The sequence below is a fragment of the Porites lutea genome, chromosome 6, assembly GCF_958299795.1.
Source record: "Porites lutea chromosome 6, jaPorLute2.1, whole genome shotgun sequence".
Taxonomy (NCBI): domain Eukaryota; kingdom Metazoa; phylum Cnidaria; class Anthozoa; order Scleractinia; family Poritidae; genus Porites; species Porites lutea.
The window spans coordinates 31,392,280-31,416,704 of NC_133206.1; the positions used below are offsets into that span (position 1 = coordinate 31,392,280).

The following is a 24,425-nucleotide window of genomic DNA, read 5'->3' on the forward strand; positions in this document are numbered from 1 at the left end:
CTCATGTACCAGCGATTTTAGGCGCAAGTTTTTTGGCAATTCGTTGCAATTTTGTAATCTTTGATGAGCGATTTCCGTAGGCGTGTGTAATGAACACACTTATCGTCTTTGTTAGCTCTCGCAAAGAGTCTTCATGAATTCGAACCAGGCCTGTACAATACGCCTCGGCTGGGGGAGGGCAAGTCCCCCTCTGCTTCAGTACCTCCCCCTGCGCAACGATATCTGTTCTATATAGGGATATCTGTTCTAAGAGTTACACTAATTTTTCTGCGATTTTAGTACTCCTCCATCCTACTTCAGGTTACTCTGAAATACACTTCTACTTTGAAATACACTCTGAGATCGCTGAGATACATGTGAGTACATGAGTACAGAGTGAGACTATTAACCGGTAGAATTAATAATAAATTGGAAAAAAGTAATTTAATTAATGAGCGTTCGCTTAACCGGGAACCTGTCCCTTTAAGTCGCCTTAAGTCGCCTTAAATCGCCTTAAGTCGCCCCAAAATACGGCGACTTAAGGTCCCTAAGTAGGCCAAAAGGAGATGCTGAATCCGGCCCGTTCTTTCAATCGATTGTTGCTGCTGAATTCATTGCTGTTGCGATTTTACATAACGGTAAGTGTTTCGGAATGCCGGTTCGAGATTGTTTTTAAAAAGGAAACGCGGAGAACTAAAAGAAAGGGATAGTTTAATGCGGTAAAGTTAAAATATACAATTGTATTTACAGATTTTTAACACACAGCTGGAGTAATATCCTCTTTAAAATCTCAGCCTCGGGTACATTCTTATCATATTCTTAAAATTGAGTAAATTTAAGCCTCAATATTCTTATAAAATATATTCTTTTTAAAAAAGAGTGCGTGTAGAGGACATACGCGAGAGGGATAATAATCCCGACGTATAAATTACTAAGACATTTTTCAGTGGGACTAGCTACTCGAGTACGGACAGACACTAAAAGTACTTTTCACATTTTCAAGTCAGATATATCAACCATGCGAAGGAGCGTAAAAGATTTTTAGAATTTCGAAAAGAAATAAGGACACTGATAGAGAGTTTAAAAAAGGAGGGGCAGTTACTGTAAATAATTTTTAGCGTCTTGAAGGTGTCTGGGTATCAGATGAAATGCTGTTTTCAAAGCAAAAGTTCCATGGGGTTCCCCGCTATCTTTATTTTTTTCAGTGGAAAAAAAAAACTTAGCTAACATCGAAGTACCTTTTTCCAGGATTGTCATTGACCAAACTTGAAATTATTTTTCAATCTGGTATGTCAGTATACGAGTTATTACTGGAAAGGACACTGATCGTTATGTCGAGAGTTAAAACCAAACAGGCGAAAAAGGTATTTTTGGACCTGAATTTTAGTTGCAACTCTCATTAGTCGATGGATAAAAGAGGAATAGTATGCAACACGAAACTGACTTCTGTTTTCTGTGTCGAGTAACGAAACAGAACCACGACACGTCTTTGAGGTGCACGTGCATCTGATAGAATCGAGCTAAGATAATTTTCTCCTGAGTGCATAGATTATATATTAAATCAGCCACGAGCAAGTCACAGTTCGCTGTAACGAGCGGGGGGCAAGCGGATGCATGCAAGCGCTCGTTCCGGATCACATAGCAGTCATGATCACATGAAGCAAGCACTTTTCTTAAATGCGACAGACATTTTAAAAACTGAGCTTTTGAATCGCTTTCAGGCGGCTTTAGTGCTCTAAATGTGGATAACACTATCCATCTCCTGAGTCATTATACAGTGGATGATCACGAATAGCTCTGCAAGCTATACCGTAAAGATCATTTAGTCCGGTAAGCTATCCCCGTTTTCGGAAAACCCTCCAATCCTTTGGTTATTATGGGTATCAAGAAATGTGACTGCCCCTATTTGTCTTTTGTAAACTTTGTAAACAATACTTTTTAAATGCAGAACGTTTTAATCTATTGTTGTGAAACTTCACAATTTGACCATTTTAAAGCACAAACGAACCAGTCTGGTTAAAAAAAAGGAAAGAAAAAGAAAAAACAATATTTCATGGGTGGTACAGCCGGCTAACGATATTCTGTCTCTATCGACTCGAAGTGAAAAAAGCCTTAAAATTTTACGACTTTAAAATACCAGTCTTTTTGTAGCCTCAAGTATTATGACGATGAGGCTCTACCCTGCCTTTTACCACTAAACTCTGAAAGTGCCTCGAAAAGAAATGAGATGAAATGAAAAGAAATACAATATATGGAGCAAGAAAAAAGACTGAACCCATCGGTAACTCATATGAAAAATTCAGTCGACTTTCTGGGTCTTTTTACCATCAGACATATTTCTGCATGGCCTGTCATAACATATTTTCTTTCATTTACATGAATGGATCGAAATGGAGCGGTAAAGCCATAGGTGTCCCAAGATTACCTTACGTAAAGTGAGCTTGGGACGCCTGTGGAAGAGCAAGCAATGTCGTACCCTTATGGGTCGTGGCAAGAGAGAATGAGCTTATTCTTATGAGAAGTCGCTGAGTCGGGTTTCGTGTACTTTTTACTCCCCTGGCTCCCTGATTAAAAAGAAAGTAATTAAGCAAAGTTTATTCAAACACTGGGGTGGCGCATTCAGCTCGGTCAAAGGCTGGTAACAGCCATAGGGGGCCCTACGTCTAGAGAATTTAAAATTAGATTATTGACAAAATCTAAAATGAATATGAAAATGTAAAGTACGACACAAATTTCACTGATAAAACTAAATGAACTAAATGTCTTGCTCGGCGGCAGGGAGTCTGTATGCTTTCAACGTTTACTATATATACCAGAAGTTTATGAAAAAACAAACGCGCCGCTAAAAAGAAAGGTCCTTCTCCAAAACATTTTAGAAACAAAGCGTAAAAAACTGCGTTTCCAATTTTGGCATACGTTGTGTGCGTCTGTGGGCAGGATCGATTGAAAGACAAGAGGAGGCCGAGATAGCGAGATTGCAACATATGTTTATTTTTGGAGGGCTGCCGTGAAAAGGGCACGTTAGCAGTTCGTGACCTACGCCTTTGTTTATGAATAGTTGACTTGTTTTCTTTAAGAGAGAGTGCAAGGGGGCACGTTTGATTTTACCACCACTGGGCGTGCGAAGGCTTTTATTGGACACAACAAAATCGGGTTACTAATTTAATCTTGGGTATGTTTATATGAATCCAAAGTATTAGTATCTTATTAGTCCTCCATAGGAAAACTGACTTTGAAGAGTCTATTTAACTAGCAAAAATTATGACCGAATAATGAATAGAGTCTCTCGTCGCTCATCACGCTGCCAGGGACGTTTTACGGCAAGGAGCAAGGATAGACGGCTAGATTATATACGCAGGCAAGGACTTAGGGTGTGTGTGTGTGTGTGGGGGGGGGGGGGGGGGGGTACTCCCTTATATAAGCCCTACAGGTATGTGCCGCCCCAAAGGGTAGGGTCAAGTTTTGCGCCGTTTTGGACTGAAAACGGGTATAGATTTTGCCCATTTTGGTCTGGAATCGGGAACGGTTTACGAAGGATTTACTGTGTATGAAGAAGGTGTTTGTCATTTCAATTCCAAATGAATAAGAAAGAAAGTGTAATATGGGAGTTCGAAATGGATTTTAAGAAATCTTTTTGTTGCAGTTTCAATCTCAGCAATGATGACATAATTTCTGTTTTATGTAAACATGTAATGTTGCATTTTGTGACCAACTCCAGGTTTGAAAACGAATATGGATTTTAGAGACCAGGTCTGAAAACGGGTGTGGAAAATGACATTTTTTGGTCTGAAATAGGGTCAGGATTTGGAGAACCGGGCACACCCCAACTAAGAATTCCCAGGAGTACCCCCCCCCCCCGGACTTACTGCAGCTCGTCTCAGTGCAGACCAATAGGCAGGTACTAAGAATTTAGTCAGCAAAACAGCCCGTATTTGAAGAAGGCGCGAGCGATCAAACGAGAGTCTTAAAACCCGGTAGAAAACCTAGCGTCGATCGGGCCAATAAAGGTCTCAGGGAAACTGCCCACCTACCCCTCCTCGAAGCCAACATTAACACTTACTTCTTACTTAGGGCAAAATGTTAGCTTGGGGGATGGGTGCTCACAGTTTTCAATCCTATCCTACCCACCGGTAGATATAAAGCTTAATTTTAAAAATCTGCATTTCTCATCAGTATGGAGAGGCAATCATCTCTTTACGTAGAAGGGCCACGTTCTGCCGGCGGAATTTTAGCGATCATTCTAAGCATTTTGGTTCTTAGTGTGTTCGGGTGTGTTCTTGTTTTTCAATTTTTATTCTGTTTTTATGTGAATCTTTGACATTTTATCATGTGCCGATGCGTACGTGCGTACAGGTAGCTACAACCCTGTTTAGATTTCATTCCTGAACAACATGTTTTTTATTGCTTCCCTATCAGGGTTTATTTCTTTTCTTTTTTTAAGCGTTTGACGATAGCTTTTTGAGAGCACCCCCTGTGCTACATTCACACAACAGTCCATCAATAAAAATGACTAACTGACACGGATACATCTCAGCACTTGACTGACTTCCGGTTTAACTCATGTAGGAAATCATGTACCAGAGATTACTAAAAGAAAAAAAAAAGCATCGTGATGAAAAGTGTGCCATTTGTTGAATATTCTGTAAAGAAATATTCTGTTTCTTTTATTGCTATTATTACTATTCTTTTTTATCTGACCGATAAGAAAAAATCAGAGTACAAGGCCAGGGGTAAGAATAGCACTGGAGCCAATAAGCTTTCCTTCCTCTAAGATCCAGGCTTTAAACTCTTTTAAATTGCTCAGAGCAGGATATTGTGAAGTTAGGTGTTTCTAGTTTTTAGAGATAATCATTGCCTATTTAGTAGCTCAATCTTGTCAAGCTGTTAAATTTTCAAAGACGCTCGGTTTAATAGATCTAGAGTCTGTGAATAAATTCTTCCAACTCCCTCAAAATGAGCGTGTGGTATTCCACGGAAAATCCGTGTAACGTTAGTAGTCATTGAAACATAACAGAGCCTGGTTGTTCACTGTTTGTTCATTCTTAAAGTACATTAAAGTGGATTTTTTACGCATTGAAAATCTCCCCTGTGAATTTAAGTGATCACTTCCGCCCTAGCTCTCCTGAAATTTGGTACATTTTTAGACCACATGCCACGCAAAAAAAATCTTACGTCTAAAGGAATTTCTCATCTAAAATACTTATGGTCGTTCTATAAAACGCCTTCAAACTCGTCACTTTGAAAAGATTAACAGGTGCGGGCAAACAAAATACTTGTTGTCACGATTAGGTTTTGGATTATTATTTGACTTTATGCGTTAATGAGATAAAGACAGCTGTAAAGAGACTGCGACATTTGCTCATTCGTGTAACACCCATATTGTTGCTCAAGAAAGGGTGTTTTAGGTAACTATAAAAAACTTTTAAGTGTACTTTTTCGTATAATACATCTCTAGCGAAACACGTTTTATAAGAATACTTTTAATTTGTCACGTTTCTCCTTACATTTGAAATAAAATATGACAGGAAACGTGTAAATAATCTTTTTATCGATGCGGTAAACATGTATGGAAACCTGAAATGACTGGGCAAAAAAATAATAAAAGTGGTTTTGTTTTGCAGGTAAAAACACGCATTTGTGTCAAAGATCGCGTGGCTGAGCATCGCCATGCTAACAGCCATGGCACTAGGAGTTCTTGAAAAACTTTTCATGGCTCTAGATGCAGTTGGTGTAGTAAGAAATGAGAAAATATCTGCTGCACAGGTCACTGAAAGGGATGCTAGTTCTGCCCTAGGAGCGCCAGTGTTTAACCTGGGCGATGAAGATCTCTTGAAGATATTCAGCTTTCTTTCCTTGGGTGACCTGTTTCAAGCTTCGCGTGTCTGTCGATGGTGGTACAGATTATCATTTGATGGCGTTTTGTGGAAGGACGTTGATATGAGGCGTTTCGCCAAGCGTCTTACTGATCCTGAAACAATGCAATCGTTGCTTGTCAAAAGATTCTCAACAAAAATCCGAAGCCTTGATCTGAGCGGTTTTACTCTGTCTGATGAAACCCTACAAAGACTTGCTTCTTGTAAAGGGCTACGAGTATTGAAATTAAAAAGTGTAAAGTTTACCGCAACAACCAGACCCCTACAACAGAATGAGTTACAAGAAAAAAGGGTTTTCCCGAAGCAGCTTGAAGAACTGGACATTCGATTCTCACACGGCCATTCACAAGTCTATCAGGCTATAGCTTTAGGACTCAGTAATATCAAATCTCTCGGACTCTGTGACGCTTTCCTTTATACACTGTTTAAAGACAACAACTTGAAATCAACGATCGAAACAATGACAAACTTGCGTTTCTTGGATTTGAGCCATTGCCTGCTACTCAAAGATAGCACTGTGGCTATGTTCGCGTGCTGTAGGAAGCTAGAGGTCCTCAGCGTCCGTAAATGCCATACGTTAGGGGGCAGCTTTGTTCAAGATATCCTTCAGTCTTGTGTGCATCTCAAGACCCTTGTGCTTGACGGCATCGGTATAGACGACAATACATTACAGAGTATAAAGTGGGAGAGTTCTCGCCTGATACATTTGGAGCTGGGGTGCTGTCCCCTTATCACCCCAAGCGGGCTCAACTTAGCCCTTCCTCAAGTGACAAATATCAAGAGCTTGGAATATTTAGGATTGCGTGCAATTGGAAAATGCAAAGAACTCGATGACGATGTTGTTGTTGAACTGGCAGCCAGTATATCGAGAACACCAAACAAAAACCTGAAATGGTTTAGTCTTGGTTGTTCAAGGTATATTACAGTGGATGGTCTTAACATGTTGTGCTCTTTTGTTAAGAGCAAAAACAAAACAAATTGCAGTGCACTTAGCTTAAAAACTGACACGAAATGTTACAAAAACGTGAACGTTCCTCTGCCAGATACCGGGATGAAAATAGAGAGACAAGTTTTTAGTGGCAGTTATAACTTTTTCAGTTTGAACTGCTCCCTAGAGACACCCGTTTGATGGGTGGGGCCCCGGGGGGAGGGGGTGTAGCCTCATTATTGCCTATACAAGGAAGCTCCGCCCGAAAGGGGTACCCTTTTCGGGGCTTCAGGTTTACGAAAGGGTAGGGATTCTACTAGCTCAAGTATATGAAAGGGTAGGAAAATCTGTCATTTTGATTTGTAAAAAGTCCCGAAAGGCCAAGGGCTGACAGGCGCATTTTTTGACAGTGAAAAAGTCGAGAAAACGTTTTTGTTTGTGATTTATTCAAATATTAGAGATTAAAAGGGATGTAAATTTCTAAGCAAGGTATACGAAAGGGGTACCATTTGTCAGTAGAAGGTATACGAAAGGGATACCTTTTCTGTCAAAAATGGTATTTAAAAGGGTAAGGGGTTAGAACTCGGGGCGGAGCCTCCCCCTATAAAACCTTATTGAGCACCCCCCCTCCCCCTCCCCTCCACGCACACACATATTGTCTTTTTCACGCCGGGTTCTGAATAAAAACTGGGTCCAAAATCAAAAGAAGGAGTTCTAAATGTAAAAGTAAATATAAAGCCCGGCCCATCTAGCTGACACTAGTTAAGAATAAACGCCGGTTCAAAGGTACTTTAAGCTAGATCTGTATTAGAAAACTCTATTTTTCAACCCTTTTTTTTCTAGTATGGGCACCAAATCCATGCTCTATCCAGTGGCGGATCCAGACATTCAGATAAGGCGGAGGGTGGGGGGGGGCGAGGGGCTGCGGTCATCCAGACCTTGAAATAAGGGGAAGACCCGGTCTAAAAAAAAAAAATTTTTTTCGGCCCTTCGGGCCTCAGTTTGGTCCAAAAATAAGGTGGAGGGCCGCTCCCAGGGTCTCTCCCCTGGATCCGCCATTGCTATCCCCGACAAACTCAGCTAGAAACTCTGTTATCTCTAAGGAATAATATAGGAAACGCGGCTCAAGATTTTGATTTTTCCATCAAGTCCTTGATGTTAGGTGTGGCTTGGTTGATACCCTATTATGACTAAGCCAAACCGTGTTCCAGACTACACTGATACTTGGCTCCTTACTCTTTCTTGTGGCACATACTTATGAAAGCAAGGACAAATCCCACCCCACCCGACCCCACTGCGAGAATTCACTGCACCCGGGTGGACTCCAGGGCCCATATGCGTCGTTCATTGATTGACTGACCGATTGATTGATTGATTGCCTTTAACTAAACGGAGACCCCTTTATGGTCAAATATCAAACCCGACGACTTGACTTGGGAAATCGTTTCATTATTAGTTTCTGATTCACTACAGAACCGTAATAGAGGGGGGTGTTTAGGGGTAAATAGAGATGGGCTTGAACCAGTATGGCAGCGGGAAAAGGGCGTTGCTACAATCTTGGACAAAATAAAAAGGAACAGCAAACCCCCATCCCCCCCAAATCAAGGATGAAGCCGCGCGAAGGGTAAAAACGCGCCATTTTCCCATCCTTGATTTGGGGGGGAGGGGGGGGGGGGTCTAGGTTTTCCATTTATTTTGTCCAAGAAAATAAAATGGAACAGCAAACCCCCATTCCCCCCAAATCAAGGATGAAGCCGCGCGAAGGGTAAAAACGCGCCATTTTCCCATCCTTGATTTGGGGGGGAGGGGGGGGTCTAGGTTTTCCATTTATTTTGTCCAAGATTGTAGGTTTTAGTCAGCGCAATCGGATTTTGTGTCGCGAAGATAAATTTTTTAATTCTTGATCATGATAGAAATGCCACACGAGCGCTATACGACTACTAAAGAGAGTTTGTATGAGAAATAAAACTTACATCAAACAAATGAACTTAAAGGGGTAAAAGTTATCAATAAAGTATGAATATTGTTAGGATCTGATGTCGTTGTCTTTATTTTTGGAATTTTCAGCGTGATTGGAGTAGCACAACAAGAGTACCCAATAGGATTAATCAATCCAAGCCAATATTTCATTTTTTAACTCAATATTTCGGAAAAAAGTGGGGGCGTTTGAAGGGGGCTGTGTCTTCAGTGTTAGGGCTGGATGAACCACAACTGCAGTGTATTTGTACCTCCTTTTCACGTTTTGAGCGGTTATTTATATGTTTTACTCAATTTGGTGGCAGTTTCCACTGTCTGAATTTTGTTAAATTTCGTGAAGATTATAGGGCTTTCCACAAGTTGCTCGGCACCTTTGTTGCAACTTTTCGTATTTCGATCAACTTTATGTATTCTGAGCAATTTCTCAAGTTATCTTCTAATTCTGAGATATCGGAGCAGTTTTTGTTTTTAAATTGGTCTTTCTTCCATACTTCACAATGTTTTAGTAGACAAATTATGAATTTCCTGTGAAGGAGCCAAACCCTCCCCCGGCTAGGGTAGATCATGGGTGCAAGATGAAAGTAGCTGGCTGCTAGGTCAACGGTTTTTAGAGAAGATTCAAAATGGTGGACAAAGGTTCACACTCGACTGACTGAGTGAAGAAGGTCATTCAACAATTTTATTGGCTCGATCGACATTACTTTTTTGGTTTTAACTGAGGACAAAGTTATTTAGCAACGCTGGTTACGCCTTAAAATTGCACAAAAATGCTTAGAAATGTTACTTTGCTGTACAGTTTGCATGTTTTAGCATCAGATCAAAAAATCGTTTTTGTTTGTTTTCGAGCAACGTCTGAGCAACTTTCGTAACAAAAAGCAACTTTTGATTGTTTTTTGAGCAACTTTTTGAGAAATTACGGGAAATTTTTCGGAAAATCTCGAGCAACTTGTGGAAAGCCCTAGTGGAAAACCCTTCTAGGAAAGCGTTTGACAGGTAGATACGACAATATACCAGGTGATAAAAGGTCAGAAGTCTCTGAAATTGCAACAGAATTGAGGATGAAACTCACTTTTTATTAGATTGTCAAAGTTTTATCTTCGATAAGAGACATGTTCTTCTCTAAACTAGAACCTAAAATACCGTTTCTACGACTACAATCACATGAGACCTTATTATCACATCTAATGAATTCTACTGACTATTTTATTAACATCCAATTAATTTCATTTATATCATCTTGCTTTTAATTGAGGGAGAAACTTGTCTTTTGAATCATTAATCCTACCGATGGTTGAAAATAAGCAATAATTATTATATTTGAAGTTATTTTAAATAATTAAATTAAAAAGGAATCAATAATTGAATTCAAGTAGCTAGCGCTTTTGCGATACTGTAATAGTTTTTTATAGTCATGCAAATAAAGCCTATTGTTGTTGTCGTGAACAGGGTTAAGGATTGAGGGAGGGTCGTAGCCGGATCAGATAACTTAGGAACATGAGAAAGTGTAATCAGTTTGAGGTCTAAAGGTTTCAAATCGGCTATTTCTGTCTCTTCAGTGACCGATCTACTTGAATGGTCGATTGAGAGCTGAGGAGATTTTGTGGTTCAGAGTAGCAAAAACCAAAAAAAGCAACAATCGCTTTTACTTGAAGTCTGTATTTCGGGTAAATGACATGTCTTGGGCTTTTCACCTTCAGCAATTTCTTCGCCGTGCGATGATAATCTTAAGAATTATGATGACAGGAGCGTACAATGTATGCTGCAATGTGTTCGTGTGGCTGTTTGGATCGTATTGGCAGTATTGGTGCAATCGAGGGCCTGTATTAGGATTGCAACGTCTTAACCAAAGTAAGGAAGAAATGGAACTTGTGTTGTGAGGAAAATTATTGCTATTTTAGTAGTTCTTCTAATTATAGACGCATTGTGCTAAGTTTGCACAATTCATTCTACATTTAAAAAGAAAGTAATCTTGACCCTGTTGAATTTGAGATGTGGAGCGCTTACCTTTTGTATGGAAATTTCAGTGAAAAATTTGCGTCAAATGGTAATGTTATTTTTTTGTCACCGAAAACAGGAACAGGACTGAGTTGTATCATTTACAAAATACCGGTAAAATTTTCGCTTTCTCACGACATGAAGCCTAGAACTAGTAATCCAAACAAATGGTACAGAAAATTTCGGTCGTTTCGGTAAAAACGGGAAAAAGGTAATATCTCGAAAGGTATTACTTCTTTTCCAGAAAACTTCCACCTGGATGAACTGTTCCGTTTTAATTCTCCCCGGAATTTCCGGGTTTTCTATACAAATGGTAAGCACTCCTGATCGTACTGAAGAATAACGTAGATAATAGCAATTACGTTTCCCTGGCAACCTCCCTTTTGTTTAGCCGAAATATTGACGCCACTAACCAGATTTGCAGAAACAGAGGATTAGAGTTATCTACTGATAAGGGCACGCCTCTGAACTCTGTTGGTGACTTTTATCCTTTGTACGAATTCGTAAAGACAGACCAAGGTTCTAGCACCAGTTTTGCTTTGAAGAATCGATCAAAAGCATGAGTAAGGAACATTATTTTACTTTAATAGTTTCTTGGCAATACAAAAGACTAAAAGTATTGACGGGGGAACCGATAACAGGAACTACTTCCCTCACTGAAAAATTACCTAAAGTAAACATTGTCAGAAAAGGGAAGTCCTTCAGTGAACCACACCTTCTAAAGGAAGCTTAATTCTTCCTGTTTACTTCGCTGTAGCCTTGTGGCGACTTGAATTGGCGCACAAACCCCTAGTAAAGCTTTTTGTTAATTATTAACGATAACTGTAAAAAGAACAATAAACGACCAGTCGTAATCGAGCAACCTAGTGCCTCGGTTACTGGACTTTGCTTGCCTTTCGATAAATTGAATTCGGTATTCTGTATTCTGTATTCTTTTTTCTTTATTCTAGAGGGCGAAACTGATACAAGGGAACGACAGGGAGGGGTAGTCTTGTTAGCTGAAAAATTGGACCGGAAAAGGCTTGCCCTAAAAACCGTAGCCTGCCCTAATTTTCTTCCCCTTCCCTTTCGAACGCCTGCCACGCAGGCTATAAAAACCACGTCAGCAGGACTAATACAAAAGAAAAGGGGCTAGAAATGTTAGAAACGATCGCCAAGGTTTTATTACAACGTTAATGATGTACGGTGCCTGACTAGAATCAGCTGTAGAATGACTAAATAAGTTATGCGATTGATTCTGAACTAACTAGCAGAATTGACCGGCCACGACGCCTGAAATACCTGACAACAGGCCTCACTACTGGAGAGTTCCCTGAAAAGGTCTCTTTCGGTTAGAACGGAGCTCAAAGACAACCGAAGCTAATAAATTAAGAGCAGTGTCATCCTTATAAAACACACGCACTTAACTTTTACATCAAAGTGGACAGTTAAAAAATCCTCACTTAGTTACATTTAGTTTTAAAACACTTAACTTAGTCAAGTATTTTAAGTACTTTTTCAAATCTTACGGTGATCGCTAAGTTGTTTTGTTTTCCCCGTTAGGGTCAAATCGACACCAGAATCAAGCTACGCTGCTTCGTGACCTTTCGATGACTGAGCGAATAGCTGTCGAAAACAATGACTATGGACACTATGATGATGGTAAGGCATAGTAAGTTTGATTATAAAAATACTAAAAGTAGGTCTGAAATTATCTAAATGAAAAATATTATAAAAAAGAATCCTTAATTTATAAAATCTACTGATCTTTGGTTTTGTTTTACAGTTTACATCCAACATCAATTTACAATCGCTTTAATCAAGTCATGCTTCCTCGTCTGAGTAATATATATCCCGTTAATTCCAATAAGCGCCTCCTCCCTCCCCTTTCGGGAATAAGCTGTCCTCCAATCGACGGGCCAAAATTTTAAGTGATATACTGTATTTTTATGCAGAAAAAAAAATACATATTAAAACTGCAAATTAAAAAATGCCCCCTTCATTGCCTTGTTTCCCCTTGGATAGGATCAAAGTTGTAGCATATCTGACATATGTTTTACTGGATACATTTTCAGGGCCATTTCCGATTCAGTGCACTGACGCAATCTAACGGAGCTTGGTCAGATGTGAGAAGACACTATTTTGATTACTAATAGTTTACGCAAGCAAGATTCTTAATATAAGACTTTCATTTTTCTATTGAGTGTAAAGACAATGGGCTTTCACCCCGCAGTTGATTGATCAGTTCGTAGCTGTAACCTTAGAAAGCAAGATTTCTAATGGCTGTTAAGACTTTCCGCATTTTCGTATTGAGAGTAACACAATGGGTATTCACCTGGAAATTTTTTTAAAAAATGTTAACACAGTGGGCATTCACCCGACAGTATCAATATTTTAAAGACAGTGGGCTTTCATCCGCTATTACTGATTAATATTGTTAAGACAATGGCCATTCACCCGGACAGTGGGCATTAATATTGCAGTTTTAATATTGCTAAGACAGAGGGCATTTACCCGACAGTATCGACATTGTTAAGACAGGGCATTCACCCAACAACACAAAGGGCATTTACCAGGCAGTATTAATATTGTTAAGACAGTGGCTGATTCGCCCAAGAGTATTGTTATTATAAAGACAGTGGACATTCACTCGACAGTCGCAATATTGTTAAAACAGGGGGGCTTTCACCTAACGGTACCGATATCGTTAAGACAGAGGGCATTCAACTGACAGTATTAATATTGTAAAGACAGTGGGCATGCATTCTGCCCGGCAGTTTTAATATTGTAAAGAGAGTGGACATTCACTCGACAGTCACAGAGGGCTTTCACCCAACAGTACCGATATCGTTGAGACAGAGGGCATTCAACCGACAGTATTAATTAGAGACCTTTAGATTCTAAGACGAGAACGACTACGAGTACGAGATTTTCTCAATAGCAAGTATTGCTCGCGCATGGGGCAGCGTTATTTTGGCGGGAAAACGTGGTAGCCGTCGTCATTCTACTACGAGTTTTAGCGAGAGTGTCGTAGTGGCGGACACAAGTTATCAAATGTTAGAAGTTTTACCATTTTGCAATCTGGAAAGAGCTCAACCTCCTTCAATAACGATAACAGTGCTAACTTTTCTGGTGAAAAAAAGTACAATGAAGAATTCCGTGGTATCTATTTTTTGACAATACGCGAAAAAACTTCAAATCAAATCTCGTACTCGTAGTCGTTCTCGCCCTCGAATCTAAAGGTCTCTAATATTGTAAAGACAGTGGGCATGCATTCTGCCCGGCAGTTTTAATGTTTTAATATTGTGCGGACAGTGGGTATTCACCCGACAGCATCAATATAATTTTTAAGCCAGAGGACATTCACTCGACAGTATTATTAGTCTGTCAAAACAATGGGTACTTGCCAAATCGAAATATAAGTGTAAAGACAATTGGTATTTACCAGGCAGTATTGACAGTGTAACTGTATGTAACTGTACTGGAAAATTTTAGTAACCGGCCCTACGTCTTACACTCCATGTGATAAGTTAAGGTTTTAATTAAGTATCTTAGGTAGTTTTGTTAAATAATAAACAGTTCTCAACGTGCATCAAATTTTATTGTACGCAAAATTTTTCTTTTCTTATCATAGGCTTTACTCTTTTCATGAAGCGCGCAATATTTAAACCAAACGTAATAAGAGAGTTATGATGTTTTGAAAATACCTTCTAAAGAGCCCTTGAGGAATCTGGATGAGTATCCAAATCTTCAAACGGCTGCTTGTGACGCTTGTGGCAAAGCTCAATCAAAAATTACGTTTTGTCTTAGTCGAAAAAAGACAAAATGACGCACCGGTGGCCCAGAAGGCGTCGAGTTTCCCGTCCCCGTTGCAACTGCCGAAAAAAGTCGATCATTAAAATGACACACTAGCTTCGTGTTCGTGATAAACTCAGAGCTCGTTATGCAGGCCAGGAGGCAACATCCTTGTGCAACAGGCCACTTCCGAGTTCCAAAAACCCTCACTTTCAAAATGAGGCTAGATGCACAACCTTTCTTGTGAAAATGAGTTTTATTTGTATGAGAATGAAAAATGATTTCCATATCAAAGGTTGAGCACCTACCCTCGTTTTGAAACAGAGGCCAAATGGCCTATTCCCCGTGATAGCTATAGTAACATGTGAAGCAAAATTTAGGCGCGGTTGTTGCACTAAATACGTAACTGCGATTAGAAGCATATAAGTTATGTGCTTCTGCTGGCATCTATAAATCTTCCCTGTCTCCGTCTCTCGCCCGGTCACCCGGTGTGCGACAAACGCAGACAGCAGACTTGCAGGTAAACGAGGTAAACATTGTTGTGAAATGCTCTAACAGATTCCCTATCCATAAATTTTAAGTCTACTAAAAGGCTTCTTTTAGGGACAAGTAATTCCTTTACATGGGACGATTTCATCATTGGCTCGGCGCCATTAGCCTCTGTGTTATATATCGATATATAGTAATGAAGAAGGTAACTTATGGTTATTATTTACTGTTTATTTATTCATTTTTATGATAATGATAATGCATAAAAAATCACCCATATAGTTAATTAAAAAGTGAATTTTTAAAACAAAGGAAAACAAAAAAATAGACTAAATAGAATACTAAGTAGAGCACAAATGGAAAAATTCTCATCCATCGAAATTTCCAGTTAAAAAGAAAATATTTCTACCCATAATAGATAATTTACAACCTCGCCTCCTTCAGCAGGATATATGATTGATTTATATAGTTTTCCATGTTAACTGCTAAGCTGTAATAGAACCGAACCTGACCGATTTTCCACCTTTAATTAATGTCTGTCGGTTTTCATACAAAAAAAGTGTGAAAGAGTGCGTCAAATCAGTCTCGAAACTGATATAGTGCAGTGACATGTTTACATGTTTTGTCTGTTAAATCAAGGTTACTAGACAATAAGTTTCAGGTTTTTTTGCTTGAAGAAAAGAAGTATTTCTAAACATTAATGGCATGTCAGCTGGTGTTGGCTAATCTCCTGCTGTGCTTCACTTCGCGTCAAAAGGTGACAAGGAGCGCTCGACGTAAGCAGCTGCATTGTTCCAGTGTGCAGCCAATTCTGAAATATGGGTAAACTGCAATCGTTTTGATATTCCGCTGAGCTGCTTATAAACTAAGGTCATAACGGCATTCTTTATTTATAATTGATGCTCAGTCTTCTCATGCTCGACCTACTGATGAAACAACTTTATTGGAATACAAAACAAATGACAAAAAGAAGGATAAGTGTAAAAAGGGTGCCAACAGAGAAGAACCTCATACAAAGCTGACCCCCTCCCTAAATATATAATGTTAAATACTAGATATAAAATTCACTAAGATATGTACAGAGTCAACGCATTATGCGATCTATCGCTTAAATGCTTGTAAGTACACAAGCTTCTTGAAGTTGGTAACATTGTCTGCCTCAACAATATTACTGAGTAGAGAGTTCCAGTTGTCAATATATCAATTTTAATAAAACTTTTAAATATTCTTTTGTACTAGGGCAGTGGGTAAGATAACCCACAGTGATATATAATAGGGATATCCTTCCCCGAATCTCAATTTTTAGACTGTCAGATATATGTGTTTCATTTCTTCGGTCACGACACTCCTGTATCGCTTCGCCGGTATCGCCTGGTGGCATCAACAAAGATTCAGGCGGAGGGCGGGGGGTACCTGAAAGGGTAGGAATTTCACTTGCTGAAGTATATGAAAGGGAACGAAAATCTGTCATTTCTGTCTGTAAAACAACCTGAAAGGGCTAACAGAAGAATTTTATGAAAGACAGAACATTTACAACAGTTAAAAGGGATTCAAATGAGTACCATTTGTCAATGAAGGGTATACGAACGGGGTACCTTTTCAGTCGAGAGTGGTATATAAAATGGTAAGGGGTTGGACCTCGGGGCGGATTTTCCCCGTATAAAAGTTTGTTAAGTAACCGCCGAGACAAGGATAGGTAAATTAAAGATGATAAGCGAGGAAGGCCATAACCGGGACCCGAATAAGTGTATTTCTTTTCTCGATATCAATTCATGTTTATTTATTATTACACTGGCTTGTCACCTTGCAACTGCGGATGTTTTCATTTAGGCTATTTTTTACCGTCTGTCCTAGATAGTAATTTTGAGTTTTTTCTTAAGTAGTTGGCCTTGGCTGTCTCGTAAGCATTTTACTTTTAAAAAACAAGGCAGCGGGGCAAGATTTCAGTTTCCTGTTCTTCCTGGGGTGTACCATAGTTGTCATGAAAACCTATAAAGGAAAACAACGCGAAAGATAAAGGGGAAAAGAGGAACGAGATGAAAAAACTCCGCAGGGGTAGTTTTACAAGAAAATAATTAAAAAGAATTTCAAAGAAAAATAGCAAGTTAAAAAAAAGTTTCAGCTATAGCTGTTATGAGGTAAGCCAATGGGATTTTTGAGTTACAAAACAGAAAAAAAAGTTTGTCTATAACAGAAGGGAAGTCAAAGCCATGCTGCAGTTCCCTTTCGTCTAATTGACTTAGAAAAGTCCGGAAGACTCAGCGCTGTCCAAGAAGTAATGGGATTGTCAAGGCTGAGGACCTTTCGATCGAAAAGAATCATTTGAACAAATTGTAACAGGCTGAACCTTTCCTCACCAGATGAGACAAAACTGTTAAGAGGGAATCGACCTAACTTCGAAAGCTATGTATGTTTTCACGGGTTCTAAATCATCACAGATCGCCATAACAACGATGCAGTGCTTTTTGGTCATCTTGAACATCACCGGAAATTCTCTGGTGTGCGTAATTATAATGAAAAACCAAGACATGAGGTATGTGTTCCTTGAGACCTGCAAACAGCTTTCTTCGTAAAACTATTTTGAGCACTGACTTAGAGCTTTAACTTACCGGCGAGAGAGGAACACGGGTTCAGTTTTGTAGGGGTGTGCCGCTGAGGCCTTCAACTGAAACTAACAAAAACCATTTATTTTGCTACCCTGAGACCAAGAGACTTTTTATTTTTTATGACCCTTATTCATTTCATTTCGCTTACCCGAATCAAGTATTTTCAAGAGAGAATTCTCTCTTGGTATTTTTAAAATTAACATGGTAGAATTAGATTAATAGTTGGTACCGTTGGTACGGTATATGTAGACTGCACAGTCTGCCAGCGTTGACCCTGCACTGTTCAAAAGCCTTCAGTCTCAAAGACATCCTGTCAATAGTAAAAGTATATACCCTGTTCAACCTCGTTCCCAGGGTTCTCTCCTAAGACGAGTAGGAGAGAACCCACGGAACAGGGTTGAACCCTGTTTAAAGCTGTTTCAGCGAGACATATCGGCAGATCAACGGGTACTACACAGAGAGCAAAAAAGTGCATTTGTAACCGAGTCGACAAATATCTTTCACGAATAATGTCTTTATCTTCCTCCTGCTGATCGCAATTATTTCACTTATTTTCCCCAGAACTTCAATTAACTTCCTTCTCCTGAACTTAGCTGTTGCCGACATGACCGCTGCCACGTTCTTTCTACCGCAGTTTATTTTTCTCAGCTCTTCTGCCCACCCAGATGGAGAGTCTGGCGCGATATTATGCCGATTGGTGACGGGGGGCACCATAGCTTACATTGGAGGTGTTGCTTCGGTTGTCACATTGATTGCCATAGCAGCTGAACGTTACTATGCAGTGATGCATCCCCTTAAGAACATAGGAAAGCTTACTGATCGCAAAATGAAGGTGCGTTTAGCGAATGTCGTACGTCTGATAGTAGCGAAAAAGGGCAAGAAGCGCGGGATGCCTAGATGTAGTCTCCCACTTGGCGGTTACGCATGCCTCCGAGGTCTGCGAAAAAAAGCACGGGCACTACGTACAGGGACGAAACTAAACTACGAAACTACGACAGCGACGTCAATGAAAACCTCGCTGAGAAAAAAACTCCGCATCCTTTCAAGCCATTTCGCGATTATCCCAAGTCGCCCAGTTATTTAAAAGAAGGGAATTTAAGTTGGAGCTGAAGAAAGGGGACCGCACTCGCGCGAGTTCAGACAAAGATGGTAGAATTCATCACCTTGCCGTTTCTGTTCTCAAGAAAACTTAAAATTTTGTTATTTCACGTCGTAGTCGGGCAGGGATGCGCGTCAAAGAAAAGAACAAAAAGGGTGATGCACTTACAGAGCTGTTGTTTTGCTTACTAAACCTATTGTTTTTTGACGTTGCCATTGCTGTGGCCGTCGTAGTTTCGTAAGGTCCCTACTAACGGGAGGAGACGGAAGAGTTTAGGGAAACGGTTCTACTTCGATCTACTGATTCTTCGAATTCGGAAGTATTCGTGGATGTTTGGCTTTATAATAAATGGCTTTACCTCGGGTTGAGGTAAGTTGGCAAGATGTTTTTCAGAGTTGTTTTTGTATTATATTTTCATCATTTGTCGGCGGGTAAAGTTTATATTTGGCTTTCCCTGAACAAGTCCATCGGTGAGTTCTCAATGCTATATGAGTGCTCTAATATGAACACATGTGATCTATAAGCACGATTTTGACTTGTAATTATTTCAACTCCATACAGTTTATTTAGATATTCCGGATGGGCTTCTCACTTTCTGTTTATAACTCACGTATGTCCCTTCGCGAGTCTCAGCTAAAAAATGGTATCTAATGCGCATGTGCATCAGCTGACTGTGTCCCTTTAACTGTTTTTGTTTTTGTTTTTTCCTTTTTAGGTGATTGTAACTTGCTCTTGGATCTTTGGAGTGATTATAAACAGTCCAACCTTAATGTTTGGTGTTTATGACAAGAACGAAGGTGATTGCATTGACGTTCACCCTCAAGAGTGGATGGAGAAGGCCTATTCTGTGATTTGGTCTCTGTTCACGGCAATTTTACCTGTTTCTTTCATGATTACGTTATATTCACGTGTCGCGTACACTTTGTGGTTCAAACGTGCAGTGCATGATGGAAGAGAGATCTCTCTACAACAGGTTTGAACAAACATTCTTCTGCACCTTGAGCCGGTACCGTTTTTACTCGAAGGACCGTTGCAGCGCGAAAATAGGGACTTTACGATCCGACAACGATGACTTCCATGAAAACGTCACTGAAAATAGACTTCGCATCCTTTCGCTTTTTTTCGCGATTATTTCAAGGGGCCCAGTTACTTAAAAGAAGAGAATTTTGGTTAAAGCTGAAGAGAAGGGACCGCGCCCGAGTTCTGACAGAGATGGTAGAATTTATCGCCTTGCCGTTCCCGTTCCCAAGTAAAATTAAAATTTGGTCATTTCACGTCCTATTTATGGAGGGACGGCAAAGAAATGTACAAAAAAGCGTGATGCACGTGCAGAGTTGTTTTTTTGCTCATTAAACCCTTTTTTTTTTGCCGTAGCCGTCGTAGTTCCGTAAGGTCCTTACTTTCCGACTTGTCGGAGCGGCGCTCATTTAAAACGTTTTGTTTGTGAAAAACATCGTACTCCATCGCATGGGAAAACCGGTAGGTTCACGGTTTGGGTGAATAGTACGCAAAATCCAGTTCCTTTTACCGAAAAACGGTCGCGAAAGCCTGGAACTGGTATCAAAGATGGGTTTCAACCAGGGCGGATAAAGGTTGGGCGGTGAAACGAGCGCGTCCGAGCAAAAAGGTGTGATGCAGTGGACTGGGACTCTGCTTAGGAATGTCGCTTGTTTTCGACTTCGGTCAGGGCTTGTGATGTGGTTTGTACATTAGACACTGCCGCTGTCACTGTATTATGGCGGCTTGATTTGTTTTCTGGCACTTCTTCCTCGTTCCTTTGTCCTGGTACGCTGTCTCCGAGAGGCAAATGTTGCTATTTTTTTGCGGGAGGTTTAGTTGGAGTAGACAAACATACATCTCTTTCAAAGGGTTTCTTTTATTACTTCCATGACTCTACCACTGAATTATATTTTCGTTCTGCTACCCGCCAATCTCGATGTTATTTCAAAACAAAAACAACTAAATACTGTCTGAAACACGTAGGAAAAGCTCATCCATGTCATCCATGGCAAAACTAAAAGACAGCAGATCGTGTTTCATAGCTAGATGACGTGTATTTTATAAATGCGTGCAGCTCGTGCAAGGTGAAATTATGCTAATTTCAATCACCATCATCCTTCTTTTTAAATTTGAAAAAAACATCTCATACGTCTTTCTGTTTCTTCGAAACTTCAAAATTAGTTTCCCCTCAGTTTTTACTGTTTATCTTGTTTTGTTTTAGAGAGGAAAACTGAGAAAAAACCATACAACTAACCTCAATAAATTTTGTTTACATGCGGTTGCCGGATTTGCAACGCATTGCGCGAATCGCCATGGCGCGTTGCACCCGAGAAGCAAAGTTTGAAGAAGTACAACGCCACTATATCAACATATATCAATCTAATTTTTTGTTATGTTATACAAAATTTATCCCCCTTTAACATATGTAAAAATTGAGGTTAAGAAGTGTTAAGCTTTTGTAAACGAAACGGCGAAAGACGATTAGGTGATCTTTAGTGGAAGGAGGAGGTATTCAACACTTTCAAATTAAACTCAAATTTTGGCATTATACGACCAACAAGTTTGACTTATAGACGTACAGACACAAACATATCAAACTGTTTATTGATATTGTTATAAAACGAATTTATCTATTTAACATTGTAGCCTGAAATTACAGAAATAAAAAAGGATTTCCGGTTTGCAAAAAGGAAAATTTCGCCGGCCTTCAAGCGCACCGGAAGCGCGGAAAGAGCGCTCGTGCCAATCCTACTCCGCATCACAAATTAAATGAAGAGCGGAGCGCTCGTTTCACCGCCCAACCTTTATCCGCCCTGGTTTCAACGAGTGGTACTCGAATTACTGCTTGGAATATTCCATCCGGAAAAACAGGACTACTTTCACAGATGGCCGTTGTTCCCGTAAATTTTCCGATGCAACTCAAAAAGGCATGTTGCGCTTACTTTCCAACCGGATTTTTTGGTTAACAACCTCAATTTTTTGGTTTTGTCGATCCTATCCTTGCCCGGTCGTGTAAAAGTCATAAGCCATCCCGTGAGGCCAAATGACCTGACCGCGCGGTTGCTGGGACACGGGGATGAGTCCACCTGTAGAAAATCTCTCCGGAAAAGCCTAATTTTGGTGAATCCCGCTTCCAGGGAGGCGTCCAAATCCCGTCAACAACATAAATTTTGCGTTTTCCCGAATCCCGCATTATGTTTCGCTCAAATTCGGGATCCCGAGGGTACCCTTCCCGACCCTGTATACAGCGAACAATACAGGTGCTTGAATTCACCACTCTTTTACCTGTTCTTCCACAGGGCCTGCTGAGGGTACGAAAGCGGGTCACCTTGATGGTTATCACTGTTAGTGTCATCTTTGGAGTATGCTGGCTTGCTGACGCTATAAGCTGGATCCTAACCTCCTTTTCCTCTCACTATGCCAGCAGTGATATGTCATATATCGCCACTAGCACGTTGATCTTGTTCAACTCGGCTATTAACCCAATTGTATATGCTTTAGTTAATCAGAAATTCAGGGCCAAGATCAAGTCAGCTGTCAGCTGCCCTTGCAGTGTGACCCGAAAACTGCAATTAACGGACGTTCGAGTAGGATGTAATGCTGAGGCATTCGAACACTCGCCTTATTTGGCAGCAGTTATCAGGATTCCGGAAAACAAAATTTCCAATGCCCGGGCACTGAGTGCAGAATGTATAGCCATCTAATTAATGGTAGAAGCGTAATATCAGCCTATAAAGAAGATGAACCTTTTCACAAATTGAATTTATTATATCAAATAGGAGCCACCTTAAAATTTCAGGACTGCCTGCTATGATTCAAGCAGACCCTGTTAAACCCTTCAACCTAGATATTTCTTTTAAAAAGTTTTTGATGTTTGGGCCGTCCTCCTAAAGATGGTTACAAGATAAAGCTTCCTATACTACACGTTTTAAACCAATATGAAAAGATTGTGGCTTAAAAAGAGTTTGGACTTGAATTACATAAAGGTGCACGTAGTTGGAGAGGGGGAGGAAGGTAAATGTCAGTAAAAATTTGGTCTTTGCCAGTTAATTATAAATAGCTGCTTGATTGTTGCTGCTCGCACAGGGCAGCCACTTATTTTTGTCTTGAAAGCGTCTGACAACTCGATTTTCCGGGGAAGTTTGTTTCGCTGTTTCAGTTAGCAAGTTCCGGTACCCGCCGCGTAAAGTCAAGTAAAATGGCGGCCAAACTTTGAGCGCTAACAAAGTGAAAGTCTATGATTCTTTCTCAACACGCTTTAACCCATTGACACCCAGGATGCCTTTCGTTCCATGAGCCCAAACAGTAATCGGCTGTTTATCGCTGTGGACCACGAACACAATCGATGAAATTTTGTCACGAGGAGACAATTTGTTTCAAAACGGCCTAGACAATCAACTCAGCAGAATCATTTTTAACAGAAAACCTTTCTATTGGGCATTATTGCTAAGACAGAGGGCATTCACCCAACAGTATCGATATTGTTAAGACAGGGCATTCACCCGACAACACAAAGAGCATTTACCAGGCAGTATTAATGTTGTTAAGACAATGGCTGATTCACCCAGTAGTATTGATATTGTAAAGACAGTGGGCATGATTCAACCGACAGTATCAATGTTCTTGCGACAGTGGCATTTACCCGGCAGTGGTATTAACATTTCAAAGACAGTAGGCATTCATTTGGCAGTGTTGATGCTGTAAGGACGGTGGTGGGCATTGACACCCAACAAGTATTAATAATATTGTAAAGACAGTGGACATTCACTCGACAGTCACAGAGGGCTTTCACCCAACAGTACCGATATCGTTAAGACAGAGGGCATTCAACCGACAGTATTAATATTGTAAAGACAGTGGGCATGCATTCTGCCCTGCAGTTTTAATGTTGCAAGGACAGTGGGTATTCACCCGACAGCATCAATATAATTTTTAAGCCAGAGGACAGTCACTCGACAGTATTAATAGTCTGTCAAAACAATGGATATTTGCCAGATCGTAATATAAGTGTAAAGACAATTGGCATTTACCAGGTAGTATTGACAGTGTAACTGCATGTAACTGTACTGGAAAATTGCAGTAACCGGCCCTACGTCTTACACTCCATGTGATAAGTTAAGGTTTTAATTAATTAAGTATCTTAGGTAGTTTTGTTAAATAATAAACAGTGTATCAAATTTTATTGTACGCAGAATTGTTCTTTTCTTATCATAGGCTTTACTCTTTTCATCAGAGGGCGCAATATTTAAACCAAACGTAATAAGAGAGTTCTGATGTTTTGAAAATATCTTCTAAAGAGCGCTTGAGGAATCTGGGTGGGTATCCAAATCTTCAAACGGCTGCCTGTGACGCTTGTGGCATAGCTCAATCAAAAATTACGTTTTGCCTTAGTCGAAAAAAAGACAAAATGACGTACAGGTGACCCAGAAGGCGTCGCGTGTCCTGTCCCCGTTGCAACTGCTGAAAAAAGCCGATCATTAAAATGAAACACTAGCTTCGTGTTCGTGATAAACTCAGAGCTCGTTATGCAGGTCAGGAGGCAACATCCTTGTGCAATAGGCCACTTCCGAGTTCCAAAAACCCTCACTTTCAAAATGAGGCTAGGTACACAACCTTTCTTGTGAAAATGAGTTTTATTTGCATGACAATGAAAAATGATTTCCATATCAAAGGCTGAGCACCTACCTTTCTGACTGGCTAAAATC

The 24,425-nt window shown here is 40.1% G+C and overlaps 2 protein-coding genes across 2 annotated transcripts; both read left to right on the forward strand.

The window, feature by feature from the left end:
• Window positions 1–5,605: 5,605 nt before the first annotated feature.
• LOC140941509 (S-phase kinase-associated protein 2-like) lies at window positions 5,606–7,683 on the forward strand. Its single transcript, XM_073390518.1, has one exon. It carries the CDS (start codon window positions 5,647–5,649, stop codon window positions 6,979–6,981), a length of 1,335 nt encoding a protein of 444 aa, XP_073246619.1. The 5' UTR covers window positions 5,606–5,646; the 3' UTR covers window positions 6,982–7,683.
• Window positions 7,684–17,420: 9,737 nt separating this feature from the next.
• On the forward strand, window positions 17,421–22,424 carry LOC140942173 (pyroglutamylated RF-amide peptide receptor-like). The gene is made up of 4 exons (XM_073391139.1): window positions 17,421–17,548; window positions 18,183–18,453; window positions 19,436–19,693; window positions 22,020–22,424. The coding sequence occupies exons 1-4, from the start codon at window positions 17,421–17,423 to the stop codon at window positions 22,422–22,424; spliced, it is 1,062 nt and encodes a 353-aa protein (XP_073247240.1).
• The last annotated feature ends 2,001 nt before the right edge of the window (window positions 22,425–24,425 follow it).

What these genes read in the sequence shown, in the direction of transcription:
- LOC140941509 (XM_073390518.1), top strand. Translation starts at nt 5,647, where the DNA reads ATGCTAACAGCCATGGCACTAGGAGTTCTTGAAAAACTTTTCATGGCT.
- LOC140942173 (XM_073391139.1), top strand. Translation starts at nt 17,421, where the DNA reads ATGTATGTTTTCACGGGTTCTAAATCATCACAGATCGCCATAACAACG. An exon ending in TTACTGATCGCAAAATGAAG is followed by an intron (nt 18,454 to 19,435) that starts GTGCGTTTAGCG and finishes TTTCCTTTTTAG; the next exon opens with GTGATTGTAACTTGCTCTTG. An exon ending in GAGAGATCTCTCTACAACAG is followed by an intron (nt 19,694 to 22,019) that starts GTTTGAACAAAC and finishes GTTCTTCCACAG; the next exon opens with GGCCTGCTGAGGGTACGAAA.